This window comes from Amblyomma americanum, chromosome 1 (assembly GCF_052857255.1).
Source record: "Amblyomma americanum isolate KBUSLIRL-KWMA chromosome 1, ASM5285725v1, whole genome shotgun sequence".
Taxonomy (NCBI): Eukaryota; Metazoa; Arthropoda; class Arachnida; order Ixodida; family Ixodidae; genus Amblyomma; species Amblyomma americanum.
Window position 1 is genome coordinate 207488659 of NC_135497.1, and position 24368 is coordinate 207513026.

General features: G+C 43.2%; 1 protein-coding gene across 1 annotated transcript in view; it reads right to left on the minus strand.

The window, feature by feature from the left end:
* The window catches only part of GAPcenA (GTPase activating protein and centrosome-associated), an 85249-nt gene that overhangs the window by 31892 nt on the left and 28989 nt on the right, over positions 1–24368 (minus strand). The window contains exons 12-20 of the mRNA XM_077648343.1: positions 23374–23533; positions 22790–23151; positions 11440–11514; positions 11218–11343; positions 4129–4272; positions 3538–3579; positions 2756–2884; positions 2508–2594; positions 846–956 (exon numbers count right to left, since the gene is read on the minus strand). Coding sequence (XP_077504469.1) covers positions 846–956; positions 2508–2594; positions 2756–2884; positions 3538–3579; positions 4129–4272; positions 11218–11343; positions 11440–11514; positions 22790–23151; positions 23374–23533 — 1236 coding nt within the window. The remainder of the gene's footprint in view (positions 1–845; positions 957–2507; positions 2595–2755; positions 2885–3537; positions 3580–4128; positions 4273–11217; positions 11344–11439; positions 11515–22789; positions 23152–23373; positions 23534–24368) is intronic.

Consider the following 24368-nt stretch of genomic DNA (forward strand, 5'->3'; position numbering starts at 1 on the left):
AAGCTAGAAATGCAAGCTGAGTTCTTTTAGTTTTTCTTTCACAGTTTCCACTAAGAATGAGATTTTTTTTTTTATATAAAAAATTACAAAACCACCTTCATACTTTCGTATACTGCCTACACATAGCGACATCTGTAAGAATGCAAAGGAAAAAAAAAACACCAAAAACAGGCTGTACCACTCACACATAACTCATGAACTTGGTGGGATACCGAAGAAGCAAACCGTAGCACTGTGCGCATTTATTGGCCTGACATGTTTGTTCAGGCCTGTGACTGACGAATTTCGTTCATACGTGAAAAAACACAGCAATGTGTCACCAAGAGCAGCCATGAGCTACTGAAGCAAACAAATTCTGATTCTTAAAACTAATACTTTGGTCTCATTAACATCCAATGTACTGAATTGTTTCATTTAATTCAAACAAATTTTTAATCCTCTTTGAGTTATTGAGCCAACTGCAGAAGTCCCAATGTAATGGTGCACAATGCATTAGTCTAAACATTTTTTTACTTGTAAGGTCTTTCGGCAGCTGCCTGCCGGTCTCAAAATGGCGATGGCTTTATTAGAATGTAGGTGCAAGTGTACAAAAAGCAAATGCACAAAAGTTTCATTTAATATGCAATTAATAGTAACATTAAATGAGATTTTTGAAAATCCTTCACTTAGCCTAAAGAATGACATTGTACAGTGGGCAAATGTTGCAATGTGCGCCACTAACACATATGTCAAAACTGCAGGCTCACAGAATGCGGACAGCATAGCTCATTTACCTACTGACTTAGTGCTAGTGCCGCATCCCAGTTCTGCCATGTAAATATGGCTAAAAGGGAACAATCACTTACAGCATCCAAATCCTTGCGCAGCTGGATTTTACTCGTCACCAGCTCATGAGCCAACTCATCATTTTCCCGCTCCAGGCGCAAATTGCTCTCCATCAGGCGCTGCTTTTCTTTCTAGAACAAAAATCAGTATGAGGCTAAGCACTGTGAGGAAGGCCACCTTGTTTACAGACAATAAGAGTAGAGCCATCAGTGAAAACTCAAACTTCCAACAGAGATGTGAAAAAACTGTCCATGCTAGCCCTTTTTCAATTACAGTCCACAGACTGGGAACATAGCTCTGACCAGCAATAAAAGAGATCCTTTGTAATGCATAATGAATGCACTTGCTAATTCGACTGCCAGAATACACATATTTTTTCTCTTCAAATAATACGCACACTCCCGTTTTCCTTCTCCAAACAAACATATACATTCGTTGTTGTCAAAACGCATTACAAGGTGCCACTGCAAGATGCTGTTTCACTCTAAATGCCTGAGAAGGACCAATACCTCTGTCCACAGTAAGTTTCAATGGCCATCAAGTCAAGAGCCTTCGAGATTCTCAATTGCTATAGAACTCAAAAGGAGTTGTGTCGTTGCTACATGGCAAATCTCAATCGCCATTGAAATGGTTTTCATGTTTTATGCCATGCTTGTGTGGCACCACAACTGCTACTTTTGATTTTGTATATATAACAAAAATATTTTTATAAATGTAAATGTTGAAATACACTTTTTGTATTCATAGGAGATTTTTAGTTATTACTAAAGGCCAGTTGCGTTTTCTTGAAAGACAATGCCTTTCGTATGATTTGCTGTCACAGTTTCGCAATGCTCTGACAACCCTGATACTGCTTGTGTCTCCGTCTTCTCTGCTGGATAGCACAAAATTAATGCACTTTAAAATAGACCGATACAACAATACAGTACAATACAATACAATAATAACGATACAATGATTTTAAATTATTTCAGAGACTAATATCTCACTACTCGCATTAAAGTTTAGGAGAATAATGTTTGTTCATGCTTTTGTACCATGAACGTATCTCGTGCACGGAAGTGCACGGATGTACGTTGGCTCTGCTCGAAGCAACGTTAGCAACCTCGGGCAATGTTCAAAGGCCCTTGAAATCTTGAGAGTTCTTTGCTGCTCCTTTTACTCGATAGATTATTCACTCGATGGCCATTGGAGCAGGCCGTGTAGCAGCACTCAACTGCATTTGAGTCGATAACCTATCGGTTCAAGGGCCTTCGAAATGCCTGAGTGGCAGAGGTATAAATTTGGTAAAGAAAGCTGGTATACTTGAAGTCCGTGAAAATAAATTTTTAAAAAACTTGGCACCTACTCAAGAACACATTCAATATGTGCACATGCACACACACCACGTATACATGCTCTTACATACCATGAACCAAGACATTTTTAAAAGTGGTTCATGATAGGAGCACGAACGTGGAAGAATTTGGTCTGCCTTGTTGCAATTGTAGCAGTACTTTTTCGCACTGTGTCTAATTAAATGGTTACTTAAATTTCTCTAAAACTTCACCATGAATCTTTCGCCCAACATTATGAATACCAAGTCAATTTGACGCCTTTCCGAGTGCCTTCTACAAATCCTAATGTCTTCATGGTAGGCACTTGCAACATATGTAGCAATATAATAAATTAGCACTGGCTACCTGAAGAACCTGAACAGGATCTTCCATTTGACGTTCTTGCTCTTTGTGCAGCTGGTACTCCCGCTCGTATCGTTTTAGCTTCTTAACCTGCAAATAAAGTATGGTCAAAATAAGATAAGGAAGCCCATTTGAATTAATAAACAGAAACATTTTCTTGCCATCACTACAGGCACATTGCATTCATTAGTATTACACACATCTCCTGGATTTTCAGCACAAAGTAAACCATCAGTGGGTCAGTGCTTCACCTTGATGCCAACAGCTGTCTTGAGAAGTAACCTGGCAGCCTCTTCAGAGCGGTACTTCTTGGGGACAGCCACCCGGAAGTGCTTCAGCACTCCTTCAAAATCCAGTGCCAGAAGGTCTCGGCACGACAGCTGCATTCCAAAGCCATGTGCATCATTCGTTTAGAGCTCATAAATTACACAAAGCGTGCAGCTGAACGCGTCAAAGCTTTCTATGGGGAGTATCAGTACTGTAGTCAAATACAACTGAAGAACAAAACGGCAAACACCCCTCAAAGGAAGCCCTCCAGCCAATGGAGTTGATCGACTGTTATGAGGTCACGGTTAATCTCCTAGCACAACATCACAGGTGGCTGGTAGGTGGCTCCAAGTAAAGGGATTAACCGCAACATCATAACAATCAGTCGACGCCATTGGCTGGAGGGCTTCCTCCGAGGAGTGTTTGTAGCTTCGTTCCTGAGCTGTATCCAACATGCTCAGTATGATTTCTGAACGGGTGACCTTATTCATTATGCAAATATTGCGTTCTGGTACTACATTACACATCAGTGGCAGCAAAGATCATCATAATATATCGGGAGAATTCCTATTAGCAGGACACCACCTCCACGTGTTGTACACATCTGCTTGCCAAGTAAACCGTGCAACACAAGTTGGCGCTCACCGTAAGCAAGGCAACTGATCATCATAATATATCGGGAGAATTCCTATTAGCAGGACACCACCTCCACGTGTTGTACACATCTGCTTGCCAAGTAAACCGTGCAACACAAGTTGGCGCTCACCGTAAGCAAGGCAACTGCCACCTGGAACAGCGTGTCCATGCCCTGGGTGGAAACAAGTACACAGCTGAGCATATCTTCGAGCAATATAAACCAGACCTTGTCACAGTGCCAGAAGCCGCATTGAGAAAACAATAAAAACAGGGTGGTCTAGCTAGTGCTATATTGTGCACTCAGAGCATACACTGTGCACTGAAAATCAAAAGAAAATGCCAACGAAAAGGAGCCATAAGTTTTGTCCCTGATATTCCAGGGTACCGATTAAATCAGAGATGCAAAACCTACTGATACAACATGAAATTGTATACAGCAAACAAGAAACAAACAAGAAATGTTTTTCAATAGTTCAAACAAACAATTTATTATTAAAAAAAGAAGACCTCTGTCCACACATCAATAAACAATGAAAAGTTCCTTTTTTACAAGAGCCTTTTAACGAGAGCAGCAGCGTTCCCCCCCCCCCCCAATCCCCCTCGAGTCCTTTAAAAACATTCATGAAGTACATCTGCACTATTAACTGTTTTAAAAACTTGTGACGATATTGGAAGACATACATTAAACACAAGGAAAAAAAAAGTAAAAGACGGTAGTTACATCAAGCAGAAAGAGGTCCAAGATGAAGAAGACTACGTGCAATGGAAACTTGGCTGTGAACAGTGTTAGGAACCACTGGGATCCAAACATGTGTGCTTCCACACCAAGATCCACAAAGTGAGCATACAGCTGTGGAAGCTGGTCCTGCAAGAGAGACAGAGACAACATAACGCAGGGGGCTATTAAATAAGCTGAACACTTTGAGTAAAAAAAAAAAGTAATGATGCATAAATCTGAACACTGGAGTTTGGTTAAAAGAAAAACTACTTCAAAACTTCAAATTAGCAAGCACACTAGCAAAATCAGGAGGTTTTTGGGTTGCACCATGTGACACAGCAGTGACCCTGCACTGCTGTAGTTCCCGGGTCACCATGTGACCACATCTTTGAATAATCTGCCATAAAACTGCAAATTAGAACACTTGGGGACAGATGACTTTGAGCTTTGGCTCTACACGCTTGGTTTTGCACAAGTGCGACAGCTATGCTTGAGTTACATTCCTAGGAAGTGATTTGTGAGAAAAAATATTGATCGACGATTACGCTTCTCGGTAATGCAATTCCTGAGCGCAGCTGCTGCGGTATGAACTGTAGGCAACCGCAGATGGAACACGCAGTGCTGAACAGAGGCGGCCATGGTTTTCGGTCCGGGTAGCACGCACAGCAATCTGCTGCCACTGAGCCTCTCTTCAGGCAACCGAGCGATGACCCACGCTGCTCTGGTGCCATCTCTTAGCTGGTTGCCACCAGAGCCCTCCTCCCTGCCATCTTCCTCCTCATGCTTTCTTCGCTATCGCAGTCTTTCATCCTTCGCTACACTCCATGCTCCATTATGCTAACGATGGCGAGGCACATTGCTCACCCTGGGAACAGGCACCCAAGAGCTGCGCTCTGAAACTACCGTATTCATTCACATAATGAACGCACCCCATACCTTAGTGGTCAGAAAGTAGAGTTTTCTAAATATTTTATCCTGCATAATGAACACAACCCCAAACCTTTAGAGACTTTCCAAGAACAAAATGCATCCATTATGAGTAAATATGGTATAAAAAAAGCTAAACTCATTTTTTTTCTGATACCTCCTGGTCTGATCACCGCTAAGATACATGCTGTCGTCTTATTAGCAGGCATGCACACATGCACACAAACTTTTTGTCAGTTTGTTCGCTTCTTTAAATTTCCAAGTTATATTTACAGCGTTCAACATTTTATTTGACACTGAACATTTCTAAACCTGTCTGCACTGAATTCCAAATGAAGCATTGCTATTTGCAAGCTTGGAATCTTTTTTTCTGTATCATATTTTTATTTCTCTGTGCAGTTTACTGGACTAGTAGTCAAAGAAAATGGTGTGGTTCAGAATTTAAAAGGTACGCAATGGAATTTTTTTTTTCTGTAGCATATTTTTATTTCTCTGTGAAGTTTACTGGACTAGTGGTCAAAGAAAATGGTGTGGTTCAGAATTTAAAAGTGATGCAAATGCATGGACACAGAAGTTTCCATTTAGAGCCTGTGCTGAAATTTTGTGAGTACGCTTTCAAACAGAGTGAAAGCTCTTTAACCAATATATGCCTAGCGTCTTACATGTAGGACATCGTTTTTTTGCACAGTAAATCTAAAAGTTATTGTGTAAAAACTTGTGCACATTAGCATAGGTTCAGGAGGTCTAAACTTTTTCTGTGCAAGGGTTGTGTTGTATGTATGCTTTCAGAAAGTTCCACCAGTCTTCTCTGGAAGCCATTTTTTTTTTAATTCGACACCATCGACCACATTCTAAACTTACAAGAAAAATAATTTTGGCACACAGTCATAAGGAAACCACTGCATGTGATGAGAAATGTGACTTTAAAGTCGGTGTAAAAGGTCTGAAGCTTTACCGCACATAACACATAGCGAATTTCCCTAGTATACTACATTTCGGAAGGCTCAAAATCTGTGTTGAGAAAAATATTTCCACCAATAAAAGGATGTTTCTGAATTGTGAAGTGAAATAAACATTTTTTCAAATTCCTGAAGTTTCAGCATATATAGTAGAACTCCACTATAGTAAAGTAGCTAGGACCAGCAAAAATCTTTACTATATCAAGGTCTTTGCTATATCAGTTGTGCTTACTAAGCACGAAGCGTTGGTTTATAAAAGAGACACTCAGAAATACCTTACATCCTGCTCTTATCGCTTTATCTGATGGCTATTTTCAGTTATCGCATGTCGTCACGTTTTCTACTTCGTCTACATCTTATGGAAGTACCGCATTTACACGATATAACGCTGCCACGAAAATAAAGAGTTTGATTCCATGTGAAAACCACAGCTTTGCATGTTAATGGCGTCTACTTCAGTGGCCTCAACATCATTTAAGAGGCAGTAGTTAAAGACTGCACGTGACATAGTCTAGCGCGGCAAAACCGCGTACGCAGTGCTGCCGTGCCTCCGCTTTTTGTCGCTGCTTCCTCGTGCTTTGTGCCACCGTGCTACAAACGCATGCTCTTTTCTTCCCTTTTCTACTTCTAATTGCACTTTTACTCACTTTCCTTTCTCAGCGACCCGCGCTGCCTTCTTTCTACATTCAAAACTAACTTTACTTTCAAGGTCTTCAAAAAGTTGGCTTCTCCTCGCGGCTTTTGAGCTTGGTGGTGAAGCCACCTCAAAGAGTGCCGTGTTATAGTATTTGGTATATATTCGCCTCGCGATCCTAGACTTCGCGCGTGCCGTTATGTCATCATTCCACGGGAAGTACATCGCCATGGCCAGACGCTCTTTAATATAACCACTTCTACTAAAAAAATCTTTACTATAACTCAAAAAAAAAAGTGTTCAGTCTAGGGAAGGAGAAATGGGACCCCAGCTTCACTTTACTACATGAGAGTTTTTAATATAACAGAGTTTCATGCTTCACTGATCCAAATACATAGATAATTCAAACTAAATACCCCGACGCCCTGTTAGAATGTGCAAAGCACCACGTGTAAAACAACATGTTAATTTGAAGGCAAAGCGGCTCCATGACCAATAATTTGAATTGCACTCGCAACAGTTTTTTTCAGTCCGGTCATACGTGGTTCAAGAGCAAACTTCTGTGTATTTCTAGAGCATGCATAGTGCTGGAATCCAAAACAATCAGGACACTGGCAGTGCTGCTTTCCTGGCCAATCAGGGCAACAGAACAAGAAAGTGTGGAAGGAGAGCCCTTTTGATCTCTGACCTCTGCATATTTGAAAAAACAGTGCACAAAAGAAAGACAGAGGATCAGAAGAAAGAAAGACACAGAACGAGCACTGGCTCGCAACTAAGGCTTTATTCATAAAACCTGGGATATATAAAGGATGAAGGAAAAGCATGTCATGTGAATTAAAGACAAAACATAACAAAACAAATGTGTGCGCGCCACTCAACAATGGCCAAGAAACAAGAACTGCTTTTTAGATATTCTTTTTTGTTTTTTCAAATATGAACTTATACCAACTCTCCCGAATGAATGTTAACTTTGACCTCTGTTTACTACAGACTGTTGGCCTTGAGGTGCTACCTCTGCTTCCCTGAGGGTCCTAGCATGTGCATGTGCCCGGACATCACACTGCAGAAAGTACTTAAGTGCTCAAGCTGAAGTTGGTGATAAAGTGGGAGGTTGGCAAAGGGAAGGCAAGTAAGCATCAGGTTGTAAAGCAACACGACATATTGAAGAATATGCAGTACACATATATCTAAACCATAAGGACAATCAAGGATGCCCACATTCGAAAACTGACTACAAAAGAATATGAACTCTGGCTAGCAGACAGGATTTAGAGCGGGATGTCCCGCTGGGTGGTTCAATCATTTTGTCTAGAACAGCCATTTTGCACAGCATTTGAACATTTCATTTTGTACCTTGAGAGGGGCAGCCACACCAAGGCGATATCAAACAAACAAGATGGCAATAAGCCAGATATGAAAGAGTGACAATAACCTAGAAGATGAAGAGAAAACAAGGAGGCTACCGTAGTCGCAAGTGATGCAGATGTATTGTGTCGTGAATATATACTTCAGTTTTTGAAGAGGCAAAGACTCCTTCTGGCACATTGCAGTGCTCAGAGATAAAGTGATATGACTGCACTCCAAGAGGAGGGAGGGAGGATAGAAAAACAGGCAACAATAAAGATTTCCTTTGTAAATAAAAACTATGTTCCCAAATGCTCCCCGTTATCTAGGCACCAAATGTGACTGTTTTCCTCATTACTTCTGTCAGTTTGAATTTTAATTCAAGCCTTTAGAGCATCCCCAAGCAATTTTATAAAATGAGCTTTTAGTACTGTACTTAAAAAACAATTTGCATGCCGTATGATACAGGCCACACTTATGAATTAGCTTTTAGTTAAACAGTGATACTACGTGCACCATATTTTTTTAGGGCCACACATCTGCAAGCACACACCTCATGGGGCACACATCTCAACACACTGGGGCATGAAGCTTTTGTTAGCTACAGGAGAAACAACCTATGCGTTAAATGCTTATATGTTGCAGTCGGGGAAGAAGGCAGCCTGGCACTTAAGGTAGCAAACAAAGAACCAATGTTGTTTAATACCGGAGTACGACTACATGCTTTGAGTGTTCCTCGACAATGAGAGAAAGAAGGCTAGGTCTTGCAGCTCTTTATACCGGATGTTTCAACAACCACTTTCAAAAATTTTTTAAAATAGGCTTTTTGGGGTAAAAATTGAGCTTTTGCGGCATAGTATTACCAGTTTTGGCGGACACCAGACGACCGGTGAATAGTCTTGAAAAGTAAGCTAATTTTTAATTATTAACTTTTTAACTAGTAGAGTTAGGCGTCCAGTTTCAGACAGAGATTAGTAGCTGGTCATTAGTAATAGCCATATCAGTTTTTAGACTTTTGCAAACACGATTACCCTCGCCGCTATGGCTCAACAAAATTTGGCTGCATCGTGCGAAAATACAAGCACTTTTGAAAGCATGCAGGCAAAGCAACCCCTCCAGTACACATAGCTAGTCAAAAAAGCCAAATTTTGTTGAGCCACAACGCCAAGCGTAATCGCGTTTTCAAAATTCTAAGTGATACGGCTATTACTAACGACTGGCTACAAATCTCTAATTGTAACTAGGAGCCTAACTCTACTAGTTAAAATGTTAATTTTTCGAAATAAGTTAACCAGCCAGCTTACTATTAAGATGATTCACCGATTTTCTGGTGTCTGCCAACACTGGTAATACTATGCTGCAAAAGCCATATTTTTACCTCGAGAAGTCTATTTCTGAAAAATTTTGAAAGTGTTCGCTGAAACACCCGGTATATCGTTCAATAGGTGGCATAGCAATCCGCGGTGGCTGCTCGACGGCTATCTCAAAATACACTAGGTGCAGCCAAACACAATACTATGAAGACAAAAATCCCTAGCTAACAAATGTGGTACAGGTTGTCTGCTAGTTGGAATAGTTGCTCAATTAATACCCAACTTCAGCAGCATGCCACCACACATTCTCGCAAATCTTAACTGTTGCTAAACATGTGCCAATTGGTGACAAGTTCAGTTGTATGCATGTGCAGCGTCCTCAAGTAGGTATTTTTCAGCTTCACTTTATAAATGCATCCTGCAGCCTTTAAAATTAACAACAGCTACAAGTGTGGGATTACAACACAGTCGGTCCTCCCTGTACCCTAGTATGGAAGTCACCCACTAACAATAGCGGAGACACCCACAAGTGTTGTTAACAAGTTTGGTACTGCATCCTCATACAAAGGAACACCTGGGCCACTTTGATTTTAACATTTCAAGCATCTTGTGCCCAATGGTGTGGTCAGTGGCTCTGCACACATCTGCTACATTCTCAGCATTTGTGAAGGTGTAGTCATCTCTACTGGCAGTGCCTTGGTGCACACACTGAATACTACATGTTCAATTAATATTTTAAACGCAAGCGAAATAGAGAAGAAAATAAGAAAAAAAACGCAACAGAGATTGAGTTACTGAAAACAGAGGATTTTATTAGCAGAGCTACTACAGATAAACAGTCGTAAAATAGAGGAAGGGCTAGCCTATGATGCTACCACACTCAAAAACACTCCTTTTAAATTAAATATCCGAACCGTGGACTCATGTCTGTCTTAAGCTTCTATCTTTACAGTGACCGTATTTGCATGTATATAACGCGACCAGAGAGAGTTTGAGACATCGTGAAAATGAAAAAATAAAATTTTAAGATTATAACACAATCTCAGCCTGTTCAAGCCAACTATACAGCCAAGAGCTCAAACAAAATGGAGACGAATGGAAGTAAAGCTGCAAATGAGCCTGGTTGGTTCATATTAAACTTCATTAGTGCACTACTCATGGGAACAAACAACACTGTACACAAAAACCACACACAGACAGGGTGCAAACTATCAACTGATTTTATTGCGTGGGAAACTCATTTTATATGAACAGTTAGAAGGAAAAAAAAAACAGCCGAAAAGAGGCTAACTCAGCACCTTGACACCACCATGTTTGACTGTTCTTTCAATTTTTTTTTGCATTTAACCGTTCATATAAAATGAGTTTCCCACGCAATAAAATCAGTTGATAGTTTGCGCCCTGTCTGTGTGTGTGGTTTTTGCGTCCAGTGTTGTTCGTTCCCATGAGTAGCGCACTAAAGTTAAAAATGGAGACGACATGCAAAAATAAGGAATCAACGAATTTGTCGATACTATCTGAGAGGCAACACATCAGAAGTGTGCGCGAAATCATCAAACGCTGAAAAGCCTTTACTCGTTAACGCATGTTCGTAGCCGCCCTCCAATTTGCTCGTGCGCACCCTGCAGCCCCAAGACTGTCGAAAAGCTGGCTTCTACCACCTTACGAGCCTGGTGGTGAAGCTTGCTGTAACTATATATTGAGAAGTGCCGAATAAAAAAACAAAAACTTTGTATTCGTGCCTTGGTTCCAAGAATAACGCGAGGCGCATTCTGAAACCGATAAACCAAGGGAGAAAACTCGTGTTATATTCTCATGTAAATTAATAGTGCTGGCTATTGCACGGTTCCCAGCTGTACACGTATCTGCAAAGACAATAGCTAGCAAGGCTGCAAAACATGCAAAGAAATGGTACCTCCATAAGTCGTTCTAGTTGGAAGAGCTTGAGGTGGAGACATTCAAAAGAATTGCGGAAGAGATCTCTGAGGCCATATTCAGACATAACCTTGCAGAAGACTCCAAAGGCTTGCTCTTCTGGCATCTGCACAAACATGCCAACATAGTACCGTTTTACCATATCAACACAGCAAACTATCACTGAAGAATGTTCACACAAGACACTCCATGTATCACTCACATGTAGAAGAAGGGCAGCAGCGAGGAAAGACAGCCCTTGACAGTAACCAACCTCAGGGTCCTGGACAGCATAAGCCTGTTGCAGAGGAAATCATTGATGTTATAAGATAGGCCACAACTCAAACCGCAGTTTAAATGCATGCATTCCCATCAAATGCAGTGAAAACGTTTCTGCTCCAATCATGCAACACAACACAGAAACAGGAGCTCTTACACCACAGTTTAAAAGTTGCCAGATTCTCCCTTAACTTTTTTTTGTGCATTTGTGTCCTTCTCTCTCCTCTCTGCATCACTAGCATGCTGGAAACTGTCAGGGCACACCCAATGCAACGAGCACACCACTGCTGCATCAGTCAAGAGGCACAAAGGTGTGCCTTTCAATGCATTTTGTGTGGGATGCACTTACAATGTCTTTGTAAAAACACTCCCCTCCTTTCTTGAACAAGGACGCTAGCCATTAATATGCCATTTCTATGGGCTTTGTGACAGAACAGACCAGCATGCTAATGACGTGATTTGCATGCTAATGACGTAACGTGAGAGCAGCATCTACTGTGAAAACCCGCATATAATAGAAACCCACACACAGGGTGTCCCAGCTAACTTCGACCAAGATATTAAAAAAACATAAGCGTCCTTCAGAACCGAAATCACGTGCATGCTGTTAGGGTTTACCTAAAGTTTGAGTACAATTTATTTTGCTCGTCTTGCTTGAATAATTATTCGAGATAAATAATTTTTTAAATATAGCTTGAAACGTTCAGGTGTCAATAGGAAAGTTGTGGAGCTCCATAAATAACGCCCAACCCAGGTACTTCCATCGAGATAGTCTTAGCATGGCCGTTTTTACTCGGCAAAAACGAAAGCCCGCGGAGTTCAAAAAATACCCCGCGACAGCGCGCTCCGTGCGCCTGAATGTGCCACGATTACAGCGCTCTCATCCCTGATTTGTAAAAAAGCATTGCCAGCGCCGCGCCTTCTCTTCACTTACGAGAAAGGGCTTCTATCTTTGCTCAGCTTTGACGTTATCGGCGGTGGCTAGCGACGCATTGTGCAATCTGCTAGCGCGAGAGCGCAATTATCACCGCAGAAATGGTAGCCGGCTTTCTTTCAACTGCCGCCCGAACCCACTGGCGCTTATCTTATGGTCTATTACTATGGTCTAGTATGGGCTACAATGACAAAAGGAAACGTCGCAAAAATAGTTACACTTCAAAGAAGGATCATGCGACATATTGCTAACCTTGATTACCTGTCTCCCACGCGAAGTGCTTTTGTAAGCTACAACATAATTGGTGCTCAATACATGTATCCGTATCGCTTGCTCTACTCTTTTTGCTTTTCAGCTGTAGCTTTTCAAGTTTTTTAATGAATCTAGGGTCTCTAAATCAAAGACATATTACATGTTACACTATCCACATGTAATGATGATGTTTGGCTCCGCCCGAAATTTCAAAATAATTATAAAGTTCAGTCATTACAGCATAATCTGCCATTTATTCTAAATGAGCATAAATGTGTGATCAGTTACGGCATAAAAGAACTGAGAATGTATTTTCTATCCAAAGAATGAATGGCTATGTGTGTTTGCCTTTTCTTTTGCAAGCGCCGTTTTTCATGAACATGTATGCATTCTATTTTTCTTTATATTCTGTCTGCTTAACTTCTTTTGCTGGTATTGTGCTGTGCTCAAAACTATAGGTACAGTTATTGTAGACACATCTTGAAATCATATGCTGTTTAGTTAATTTAATTGCACTTCTGCTACACTATAACTCATTGTTCTTCACATTTCTTGTGTCAATTAATATGGACACCACCTGTTGCTGTAAACCGCTACTGCCTTGTAGAAGGGGTCATGGGCCTAGTCAAGCTGTCAAGACAGCTTTTAGCTCTTGACCCTTTCCAGGATCCATTATTTGTGGAAAAATAAAGAATTGAGTTGAATTGAACCACAACGCGAAGCTCTGTCATGTGCAGTATGAAAGGCGCGAAGCGAGCGATGTTTTTTACAAAGCACGATTGAGAGCGCTGTAATCATGGCACATCTGGGCGTGCGGAGTGCGCTGTCACGTGGTATTTTTCAAACTCCGCTGGCTTCGTTTTTCTCGAATTAGAACGGCCACGCTAGGTCTATCTCAGAAGCGGCTGGGTTGGACAATACTTGCGGGGCTCCACAAATTTCCTATTGATGCCTGAACGTTTCAATTTCAAGCTATGTTTAAAAAGTTAATTAATTTATCTCAACTAAATGTTCAAGTAGGACGATAAAAAAAAATGGTACTTTAACTTTAGATAAACCTTAACAACATCCATGCGATTTCATTTCTCAAGAACGCTTAGATTTTTTTCAAAATCTTTGTCCAAGTTAGCTGGGACGCACTGTATAATATGAGGTGTAATTTGAGGACAGCAAAAGGAGGAAAAAAGTTTTCATCAGGGCATAACACCAGTGAAGAAAGCCCACTGAAACCGTCTATTTGCATTGCATTTTGCACTTTAGTGATCATCGTCACCGGGTGTACTGTCTTCCGAGAGTCCCATAGAAACTCGCCATTGTCCCATCGATATTGTCGAGCACATTCTATACTCCAAATTTCTTGAAAGCATGAGTGACAAGCTCGTTGGGAATGCTAGCCCAAGCGTCCGTGATCCAGAACATGGCTGGAAAGGCGTTTCAGCCGAAACCGAAACAGCATCGTTTGAGAAAAGAAAACACACAATAAAATTAGGTGTCTATAGTCTTTTAACTAACAGTTTTAGTTTTCAGCTAGAATTGCGTGAGAGTGGAAAAAGTAGCTCAGACATGCTCAGCCCTTACCATAAGCTCTTAAAACTACAGTCGAACCCGAATATATCAAACTCAGAAAAAGCTCCTCCGAGTTCGATTTAACGTGCAATTTCGACATAAAAGTAGCAGTAAATTTAACAACATGCAAGCATATTGTAGGAGTGTGTGCGAATAGTACTTTTTCCAAAACCAAACTGAATATGAATAATGTAGCTTCACTTCCGAATCGAACACGAATAGTGTAGCTAAAAATCGAATCAAATAGTGAAAGGGCCGAATCAAATACGAATCTAATATAAGTACTAATATTCGCTAGTTGTACTTGTGTGAATATTCGTACAAAACGAGCAATCGTGCAAAACACTGAAGTGCCAGCGGTGGCACTAATGTACGGCGTTATAAGTTTAAAACTTATGAAGTGAACGCTATAGCTGCTAAAAGACCGGGTCGCAACACGAAGCCACAATAACAATTCTAAGATTCTTAAGCGGAACGCATAGCAAAACTTCTATTTGCTGGGTTTGGTCAAAGACCCTTTTTCCAAGCATGTCACCCCAGAAAAGCTGAACACCAGGACGGAGGAAACCTTATAGTACCCATTAAGGCCCGGTCACACTAGGCAGGCGCGACGTCGACATCAGCGGTCGGCACGCTGGCCAGCCAATCTCATCGCTGATGCACTGGCCTGCCACACTATATCGACGTCGACGCCAGCACGACTAACGACCATGTATTGACGTAGTGCAACAGGTTTTCAGGCCAGCGAGGCCGACGAAACCGACTAGCGAATGGTTGCCCTACCGGTCCTCAGTAGATCGGCAGGCGAGCGAAAACTTCATCCCGACGAGGCGATGGCCTGCATAGCTTCGCTTCTCTCTGCCTTATCCATACTAAAAATAAGCAAAACAAGTGCCTGCATTTGACGTGTTCACATCTGAACACTTTCCAGTGATGAACTTTTGCCAACTTCAGTTGACGCTGGCCCCCATCCATGATGAGTAGGCCTAGTGAGTCCGCAAGATTTGCGTAAGCGATTTTGGCAATTGTGGAGAAAAAATCGACAAGTTTCAGTGACGGTAAATGGTCATCAAGTGTAGCATTGGCCACAATGGCCTGAAATCAATGACTGCTTGCATCGCAGGATGCGCATACAATAAGCAGTAAGCAGCAGTGTGATCCGGACTGTCGAGCAATATTTGAGGCGACCAGTAGTAGTCGTCGGCGTTACTTTTGTATTCAACCATTCTGGCCTCTTTAATTAAGGCAAACAGTCGCCAAACATACTTCTAGATAAAGCAATCTAGAATTAAGTACTGGTCGCATCAGAGAAAGCAGATACAATAAGTGAGAAGTGCCGATTCTAAGCGGTTTCAAGAACCCGACTGCCAAGCATTTCTCATGCAGGCTACCACACCATCAGTGCTTCTTGCAGAGTTAATTTATTGCATACATACTAGGGGGTATGTGAATATTTGAAATCTCGAATACGAATCGAATATGTTTGATATTCGATTCATATCCATATTCAAGAAATTGATATTCGAGAATTCCCGAATACTCGCCAGCAGTCGTATAGACCGTTTACAGAGAGCAGTCTGCTTTGTCCACGACAGGTGGTGCCACTAGGGCGGCTGCCATTCCTGGCCCTCGGAGCCGTCATTAACAGCTTCTGTACGCAGTGTGAACCACTGCTGCGCAGCTTGTACACGAATGTCAAGTGTCTCTTAAACCCAGCTGTGGTACGGATGTCATGCGTTTTGTTGAATTAATATGTAGAGCTGATGTCCCTGTGGTCTAGCAGCGGAAAAATAGGCGCACTTATTACATATGGGGCACTTCGCGGCACAAGCCGCCGTTTTTCGATGAGCTGTCTCCTAAGTTCATGCTGCTTTCTGAGAGAACAGAACATTAATGTGCTGTTCTATGAAACAAATAAACATATCATAAACACCACACACCAGTTTATTTCAGTGCTGGCAGCAGCTGCGGGAATGCCGAAATGAGCTTATGATACCTTCATAGCAATAATATACCGTGCTGTTGTAAAGTCACCGCATTATTTTCACAGTATTAAAAAGTATCTTCTTTTTTCATTTCATTTTTATTTCCTTAAAGACCCCCGTAAGGTGTTTTACATAAGGGGTGGGGTTAACATGAGGAAGCAAAACATTTTTTCATGATGACAGGTGGGATTTAATTTTTTCTAGGAAGGTTGATGGACAGGTGATAGCTGCAATTTCATGGGGAAGGTCGTTCCAGTCGCTTGCTGTTCCAGTCGCTTGCTTGTGGCTATTAGTATGAACACATTCATAATTCATCGTGTGAAGAAGGAAAGTCAATGTATGCACGCCTGTAACCTTGCTCTCACTCTCTTTTGACAAACACTGATCAAATACATCAAATAATCTATGCTCCTTTAGACCCTTGCAGTAAGTGCTACCTGGGCGTCAGCACTGAACTGTCGCGAGCACTTGGCACCAGCACTGGGGAAGCAGCAGTGCAACTGGTTTGCGACAGTCTTCAGAGGAGGCATTTCGACAACTCCCTTGCTCGATGCAAAGGTCTACACAAGTACACCAATGCACTGGACAGTGGTGAAATTATCATTGCAGAACTTCGTATATTTCAGCTTATTCCGGCTGGCAACATCGGCAGTTTCTGAACTACGGAGCAGTTTTCAGTCTAATACTTAGCAAGAAAGCACAGTCGAGCATTGCTAAGCTCCTAAAGCGGCCTTTGAACACTGTCAATAGTCTTCCTTTCCTTTGGAAGCCGGAACATTAAGGAATGATAAGGTAATCTCTGGGCAATCGTCTGGAGATCACAAGCGTGTGCACGTTCGGTTGTGTAAATCTCGTACACAGTGCTCAGCGGTGAATATTCTTAATAGCTCTGAACACACATTAGTGTGAAAGTCCTATTCCAATGGGTAAACCCCGAGCACCGAGCAAGATCTTGCGATGTTGGTTTGTGCCAAGTGAAGGAAGCAAATAAAAATAAATCAAATAAATATCCGCGACTTGGATGCAAACCCGCGGTGGCGTGGACAGATCAGCTTCACTGGCCACTGCGTGAGAGTACTAGGCTATTGCCACAGCCGATCACGACACGTGCTAAAACTGCAACACACTCTCGCGTTGTGCATTGCACACTGTCGTCTCCATCAACTTACATCTGCGGTGTGAAGACGCAGACAAAGAATTCTCTGTCTTCATTGTCGTCGAAATCATTCAAGCAATTCTGCTTTTGCACGTTTATACAATTTAGGCGAAAATTCTGTCAATTTTTCCTCCGTTCAGCAAAAATATCAAGCCCTAGAAACAAAATGAACGCAATGCTGTGCTTTTAATCTATGCAGTTTCACAACAAATTCTGTGGCCACAAAGAACATTGGGCAGTGAATTGATTTAACAAATACGAACATACAGACGGCTGACCGCAGTTTGTTGACACATTCGAACCGATGCGGGCAGTTGGAAGGAGATGAGTAACTTGTTTGCACAAAACATTTTCCAGCACCAACACGTACTATGCGCACTCACAAAAAAATTTTGTGTCGTCTGACAGCTCGTTACCCAAAGCGAGAGCTGAAAAAGATTCTTACAGACAGGTGCCAGCGAGCTGGCAGCCCTCGGAACGAGAAGGCCCGAAGGCCATTAGTGAAGGAGTGGTCACGTGACCAAATATGGCGGCACCCATGCTTCCGCACTGTAAAGCATCCATACCGCACCGACTTTCATTTCAACCGTGGAAAAACCACAATGTCTGGGCAAATTACCCCACGGTTGAGTTTAAAGTTCCAGGAAAACAATACGAACGTCCTGTTCCTTTCCTTCTCCGTTGTTGATCACGTGGACCGATCACATTCCGATGCCGCTAGACTTGACCTCGTGTGAAACTCCGCAAGTGGGCTTTCGCACATATCACGTGCTGTGAACAAGACGGCCAACGACCCGCTTCGAACAATCGCAACGTGAAAGGGCGTCTTTTTTATTCTTCTTTAATATGTTACATACTTAATGCCCACACCTATGGCATTCATCCTGTCGCATTCATAACTCTCTGAATGTGACCTTTGACATCTCGTTTTGGTCAACTATAGCATGCGGGAAAGCCTAATTGTGGAATTTCGCGTAAGGCTCCCGAAGGGGCAAGTCGAGTTGTCATAACAGATCAAGCGATCATGTAAAAATCTCGCATGGTGCATGGTGCATTGTAACCAGCGGACCTCTTAAGTGGGCATAACGGCAGGCGTGACAACATTCGGTGGGCCCCTGTCGCAAAGGCAAAAATATAGGCTGGCCGCGTAGTTTCGGTTTCTGAGCTTCGCCGCAAGTGATTGGCAACTGCAGCTGTCGGCCCGCGTATTCGCCGGTAGTCCAATCCCAGCTCCATGCTGCTTTCGGGCGCCGAATGGCGCGTCGCTGGTCATTTCTTTTTCCTTTTTAGAAGCAGTCTCACCATTCCGACGTTCGTTTCCCCCTCGCTTGATTTCACGTTGTTCTTCCAGCATATCGAAAATGGGCGCTCACCATGGGCTTACAGGCGTTTGCACGATGGAGCTGCCTCATGCCTCATAAGGTTTTACCACATTTTACAACAGTTTTTTTTTTTTTTCAGGGGCCACGGGGCATTTTATAAATTGACTTTCGGATAACCCAGGTATTTGTTTCTTCTATCCTTTTAACTAAGAATTAATAAGGCTTTATTAGCCATCATGTTATGTTTTGTTGCCAGTCTTGTCATTTTATGGATTTCATTTTACATGACCTTATTACAGATCGGATACTGTTATGTTGTCTAATCAAGCAGGATACATTTCTGTGCACATCAAATTTTTTATACGATGCTGAGACAGACTAGTTTTGTTTACTTCAATTGCACCGACTATACAATATATTGAAAAAAATAAAGGCAACAACATTTGCTTGTTCATCGTTTTTTAAACATTTTTTTTTTGCACTCAACAGATATACTATTCGATTCGATATTCGAAGCCATTTTTCGCATTCGATTCATATTCGAAAATTTCAATTTTGCACACCCTTGTAAATATGTAAACCCACAACTTGAGCTTAAGGGAAGAAAATATTTGAGGTAAGCAGAGACCAGTAGCATTTTCTTCGCCATGCAAATGAACAGTATCTGTTCATATACAGGCGTAAACAACAGTTGCGATGGGATGCAATTATCGTCATCAGCGCATTCTCTGGGAATTACGCGCTCACACAGAAAATGTTGAATCAAGTTCTTTTATCTTAAAGTCCTCATTTAGCGAATATACGAGTTGTTTCCTGAACAAGCAACACAAAAATGCAACCATAAAATATTGAAATCAGCAGCCACGGAAGCTCGAGTAGATGCGTGGCGCGGCAGTGGGTGGGCCTAGTGTGATCCCACCAAGTGTGGGATTGGCCTAGTGTGATCCCAGCGGCACCAGAGCCACACTGCAGAAAATAAGACTTGTGGCACCTACGTATCAGCTACGGCCTCCGAAATCGAGCATCAAGAAAGGGTTTTGCTGAATTTGCCTGCATCCTATATTAGAGGCCATGTAGTACAAGTATTATGAATGTCGCCACACAAATGGACCGTGTCGTGAGGCTGAACCCTTCATCCGGTTCATACTTTTCATGAAAGGATTCGAGTTCTGCAGGAGCTGTTCAATCAGATGTTTTTTAAAACGAACCTTCACCGCACAGATTATCTCCTGGTAAAAGGGTTGAAACATCGACGTTGTGTTCGGCAGCAAGAAGCGAAGTACAATGTTGCTGGAACTAACACTGCAGCGGTAGGCACAGACGTAGCGATCTTGGCCTATCAGGTCATCGTTCCAAAACTTCAGCCACATGGCAAAAAGTTAGGGTCATCCATGCTCTTCGATTGGACTTCTAGGTCACCAGAACCCGAAGCGCATTCTGCAAACATCGCAGGGACTTGCTTTTGTAGTGATAGCTACATTACTGTAGCATTTCAAGCCTTCAGCGTGGTGGCGCCGTGGCGGTGACGGTGCCGCAACCCTGTGGCTGCGCCGCCACGCTGTCATGTGGTTGGTCACGTGGTGCGGAGCAGCTGCCGGCGGCGCAGTGCCGTGGCTGATCACGTGGTTCGTCACATGGTTGGTCACGTGACCAAGTTCCACTCGGCCAGCTGTAGCTATCGCGTCACTCCAGGTTTAACCAGAGCTAAACCACCGCCAATTTTTTCCAATCGCAAGTGGTCGAAGCTTCGTCAATCCATCCATGTTGGTGGCGAGCAACTTCGAATTTCTTGACAATTCGCTTAACTCGCTTGATAATTTCCAGTTTCATGGAAAAGGAAATGCTCAGCAGTTTCGTGGCTGCCACTGCACGCACACACAGACAACGAAAACCATGCGAAACTGTCGATGACAGCATAACGCACCAAACGTACCAACTGCATGACAATGTGGGCACAACAGACGCACGGGCTAAAAGTGTACATTCCGGTTGGCTGGGTAAGCAGCCACCACCAACGTCAGGGAAAATTTGCATTACCATTGGCCTGTGCGTGCTATGCTGCACCAATAGCGTCCGAAGGTCAATGCAGGAAAGCTAACCTTCAGAAATGTGCTGAGGGAAAGCCAGCTTCTTGAGTCACCCGGTGTTGCCCAAAGTTCAATCTATCGGATGTGACTGCTAATTTTTGTACGATATAGCTGCACATACCGTATTTACATGATTTTAAGTCGTCCTATTTTTCAGAACTTTAAAATCCGAAGTGGGGGGGGGTTGACTCACAATCGAAGCCAAAGCATGGCGCCATAATTAAAGGCGAGACAAATGAGATATCAGGCATGCTACAGCGTGGTTGCATTTTTGCTCCACGGTTCCGTCGCATCGCTCTTGGTCCTGGCCTTGAGCATCATGCCAACGCGCAGAACCGGCGTACCCTCCTCGCGTGCGGCGGCCGATGGCGGCTGTCGATAAGCAGCAAACCGGCGCCCCCCTCCCCAACTTCCCGCACATGGCTGCAGATTGTGGTGCTGATAAGCGGCGATGGCCCGATAACGCATTCGTGTTCTCTTAACAAGTTTTCAAAGTTTTTTTTTTTTACTTTTAATTGTGCACCCAGCGCTCAAGGAAGCGTCGATACCTGATGGAAGGACCGCTGTATCAATCGCGGCGGCACCGCCACTCGGAACGGCAGTGGCGCCAGGGAGTGTCGGTAGCCAACGAAGAGCCAACACCGCTCACATGTAGTTTCTCTTTGTCTAACTACTGCCGGCCGCATTTCACACGTTTTTAATGTAGCGCTTCGGGCCCAGTAAGCGACCGGCAATTGTTTACGGCCGCATTCAAGACGACTGTCCTTTTTTACGCCGATGAAACGAACAACTGTGTGCTGGGCCGCAAGTTCGACGTTCGCAACAGGTGATACAGGTGTGGCAGCTGCAGCGAGACAAAATTTTCAGCTGTCCCATGCAATGTTGTGATGTGGCTATGTGGCTGTTTGTGAAGTGCGGGATTTCGTTGCACGACGATGTTAGAACGACATACTGTGGGACCGCAAGTTCGACATTCGCAGTGGGTGATACAGATGTGGCAGCTGCAGCGAGGCAAAATTTTCAGCTGTTCCATGCGATGTTGTGATATGGCTATGTGGCTGTTTGTGAAGTGCGGGATTTCGCTGCACAATGATGTTAGAACAACGTACTGTGGGACCGCAGTGGTGATCACGACGGCAACACTAGTGAGGACGATGGCGCAAGTGTGGACGAGTAATCAAGTGAGTAATACATTTTCGTTTTGGAATGTGCCAACAGGCAACCCCACGTGCAGCAGCCGATAACAGCTGGTGATAAGTGGCAGCTGATAGCAGCTGGTGATAAGTGGCAGCTGATAGCAGCTGGTGATAAGTGGCAGCTGATAGCAGCTGGTGATAAGTGGCAGCAGCAGGATAGTGCTATCGTATTCTATTTATGTATTTTTTTCGTAAACGTAATATGGGGGGGGGTCAACTTACATTCGAGTCGAATTACAATTGTGTAAACACAGTAGGTTCACGTTGCAGCTTTACAGTGCTCAGGAATTATTCAACATAAAGGATAATTCAATTTAACTGAGTTCGATATAATCGGGTTCGACTGCAATGCACGACGAAAGGTTGACATTTGCAACACCAAATGGAAGCCCAAAGTTTGAGTTCTCTATCTAAAACTAGCCCTTACCTCTGACAAATAAAACATCATATCACCACATTTGGTACCGTTATGACACACCTGACAAGTGGACTAGCTATTAAGTTACAACTTCTCTATATCCCTTAAATGAACATATATACAGAGAACACAAGTGACTATCAACTATTTATTTTGCAAATTAGGAGTTAACATGGCAAAAAATACATCAGTCGAGTGTAATAATGATCAAAGCACAGAGGAACAAGATGCTATGTGTTGCCACTTACAGCAGGCCTTCAGCAGAAACAGCCACAAAAATAGAGGCACCAAAGGCCAAATAATGACTTGAGAAGTTGGTGCAGAAGGTGCAATGGGTGGTGCACAAACCAGCCTGGAATGCAATCTAGCATGGCGTACCTTGCAGATCTTGTAGAGAGCATCTTGACCAGCAGCATCGCGGAAGAACTCATGGGCAGGAAAAGTTCGGTGCAGGTCCCGCTGAATCACGCCCTCACACGAGCAGTCTCGTGCCAGCAGCAACCGGTAAGCCTGTGCTGCCTGCGGGTCCTGGGCGGCACCTGCCAGCAGCTGCCAGACCTCGCCACGGAGAGCTTCAGGCACCCCTGCCGCTCTCACAAGGGGTCCCAACGTCTTGGGGGGCCCTGCCTCGAGGCCCGCCTGTCGCCAGCGGTTCAGAACCTGGGCCCAGCCCTCCAGCTCATCTGCAGAGCAGTCCTTGCTCACTTCACCGGTACCACTCAGTAGCGGCTCGTCCAGATCTGCATTACAAAGGCAAACTTGCTGCTCCAGCCAACAGACTGTCAAGAAACCAATGCAAAAGTACTCGCTCACTAAAAGCTGAGGAACAATGCATTACTTACCACACTGACCAAGCCAACAGTGCGATTTTCATCACCGACATACACAATAACCATGGGAACTTCAGCAAGCTGAAGGAAGGTTAAATTAAAACAAGCAGTGGTGGTGCGGAAGGCATCTACCTGAATCTATGTCTCCCGATGCAGACTCTGGTGAGGGCTCCTGGCAAGGACTGTGCTGGTCCAAGGCAAGAGATAGGGCTGCTTTGCGTCGAATTTGGCTCCCACTACTCACACCCACAACCTCCCAGCGGTGACCCTGCCGGGCTTCCTCTGGATCCACCTGTTATATGCCACACAAAAATGTATGCTAAAAACAGATTGATGCAAGCTGCTTTACACCTTATTTTGCTTCATATTTAAAGTGCATTGAAGAAAACTTTGAACTCGTTTTTTTAGCGCGAGAACTCGATCTACATGTTCCGAGCGTCCTTAGAAACTTCGAATTATTGTCCTGCGCAGCCAATTTCCCCAATTTAAATCAGATTAAACGTCCCAGCTCCCACCATTTTATGAAGTCAACGCTGAAGGTAGGAGGAGTCAACAATTGCGTGAAGTGCCTTTCAGCCAGTCTTGTGGCGGCTTCGCTTTCGCTTTATTTTGTTTTTTAGGTTTCTGTGAATAAACAGTATCAGTCGCAGAGAACATAGCCGCAAATCAGGCCAACAAAAATAAATACGCGTGGACTCTTTGATTTACGTATCACTCCGCCGATGGCAGAGCAGCAAGCCCCCACAGGACTGGCTCACAGGTACTCCACGCGTTGGTTGACTCCTCCTAAGTTCAGCGTTGATTAAAAAAAAGGCGGGAGCTGGGACGTTTGATCAGATTTAAATTAGGAAAATCGGCCGCACAGGAAAATAATTCGAATTTTCTAAGAATGCTCGGAACATGTAGATCGAGTTCCCATGGTGAAAGGATGAGTTCAGATTCCTCTTTCGTGCATTTTTAACAGAGTGTTGTACTTCGACAGCACCAGCACTATAACAATGAAAAACCCAAAATATTAAAAAAAGCCTAGTGCACTTAACATGAAATGAAAAGTGCATCTGAGCATACAAAATAAGCATTCAATGCATGTTCTTCTGAACAGATGGAATATGGAATTTAAAAAGAAA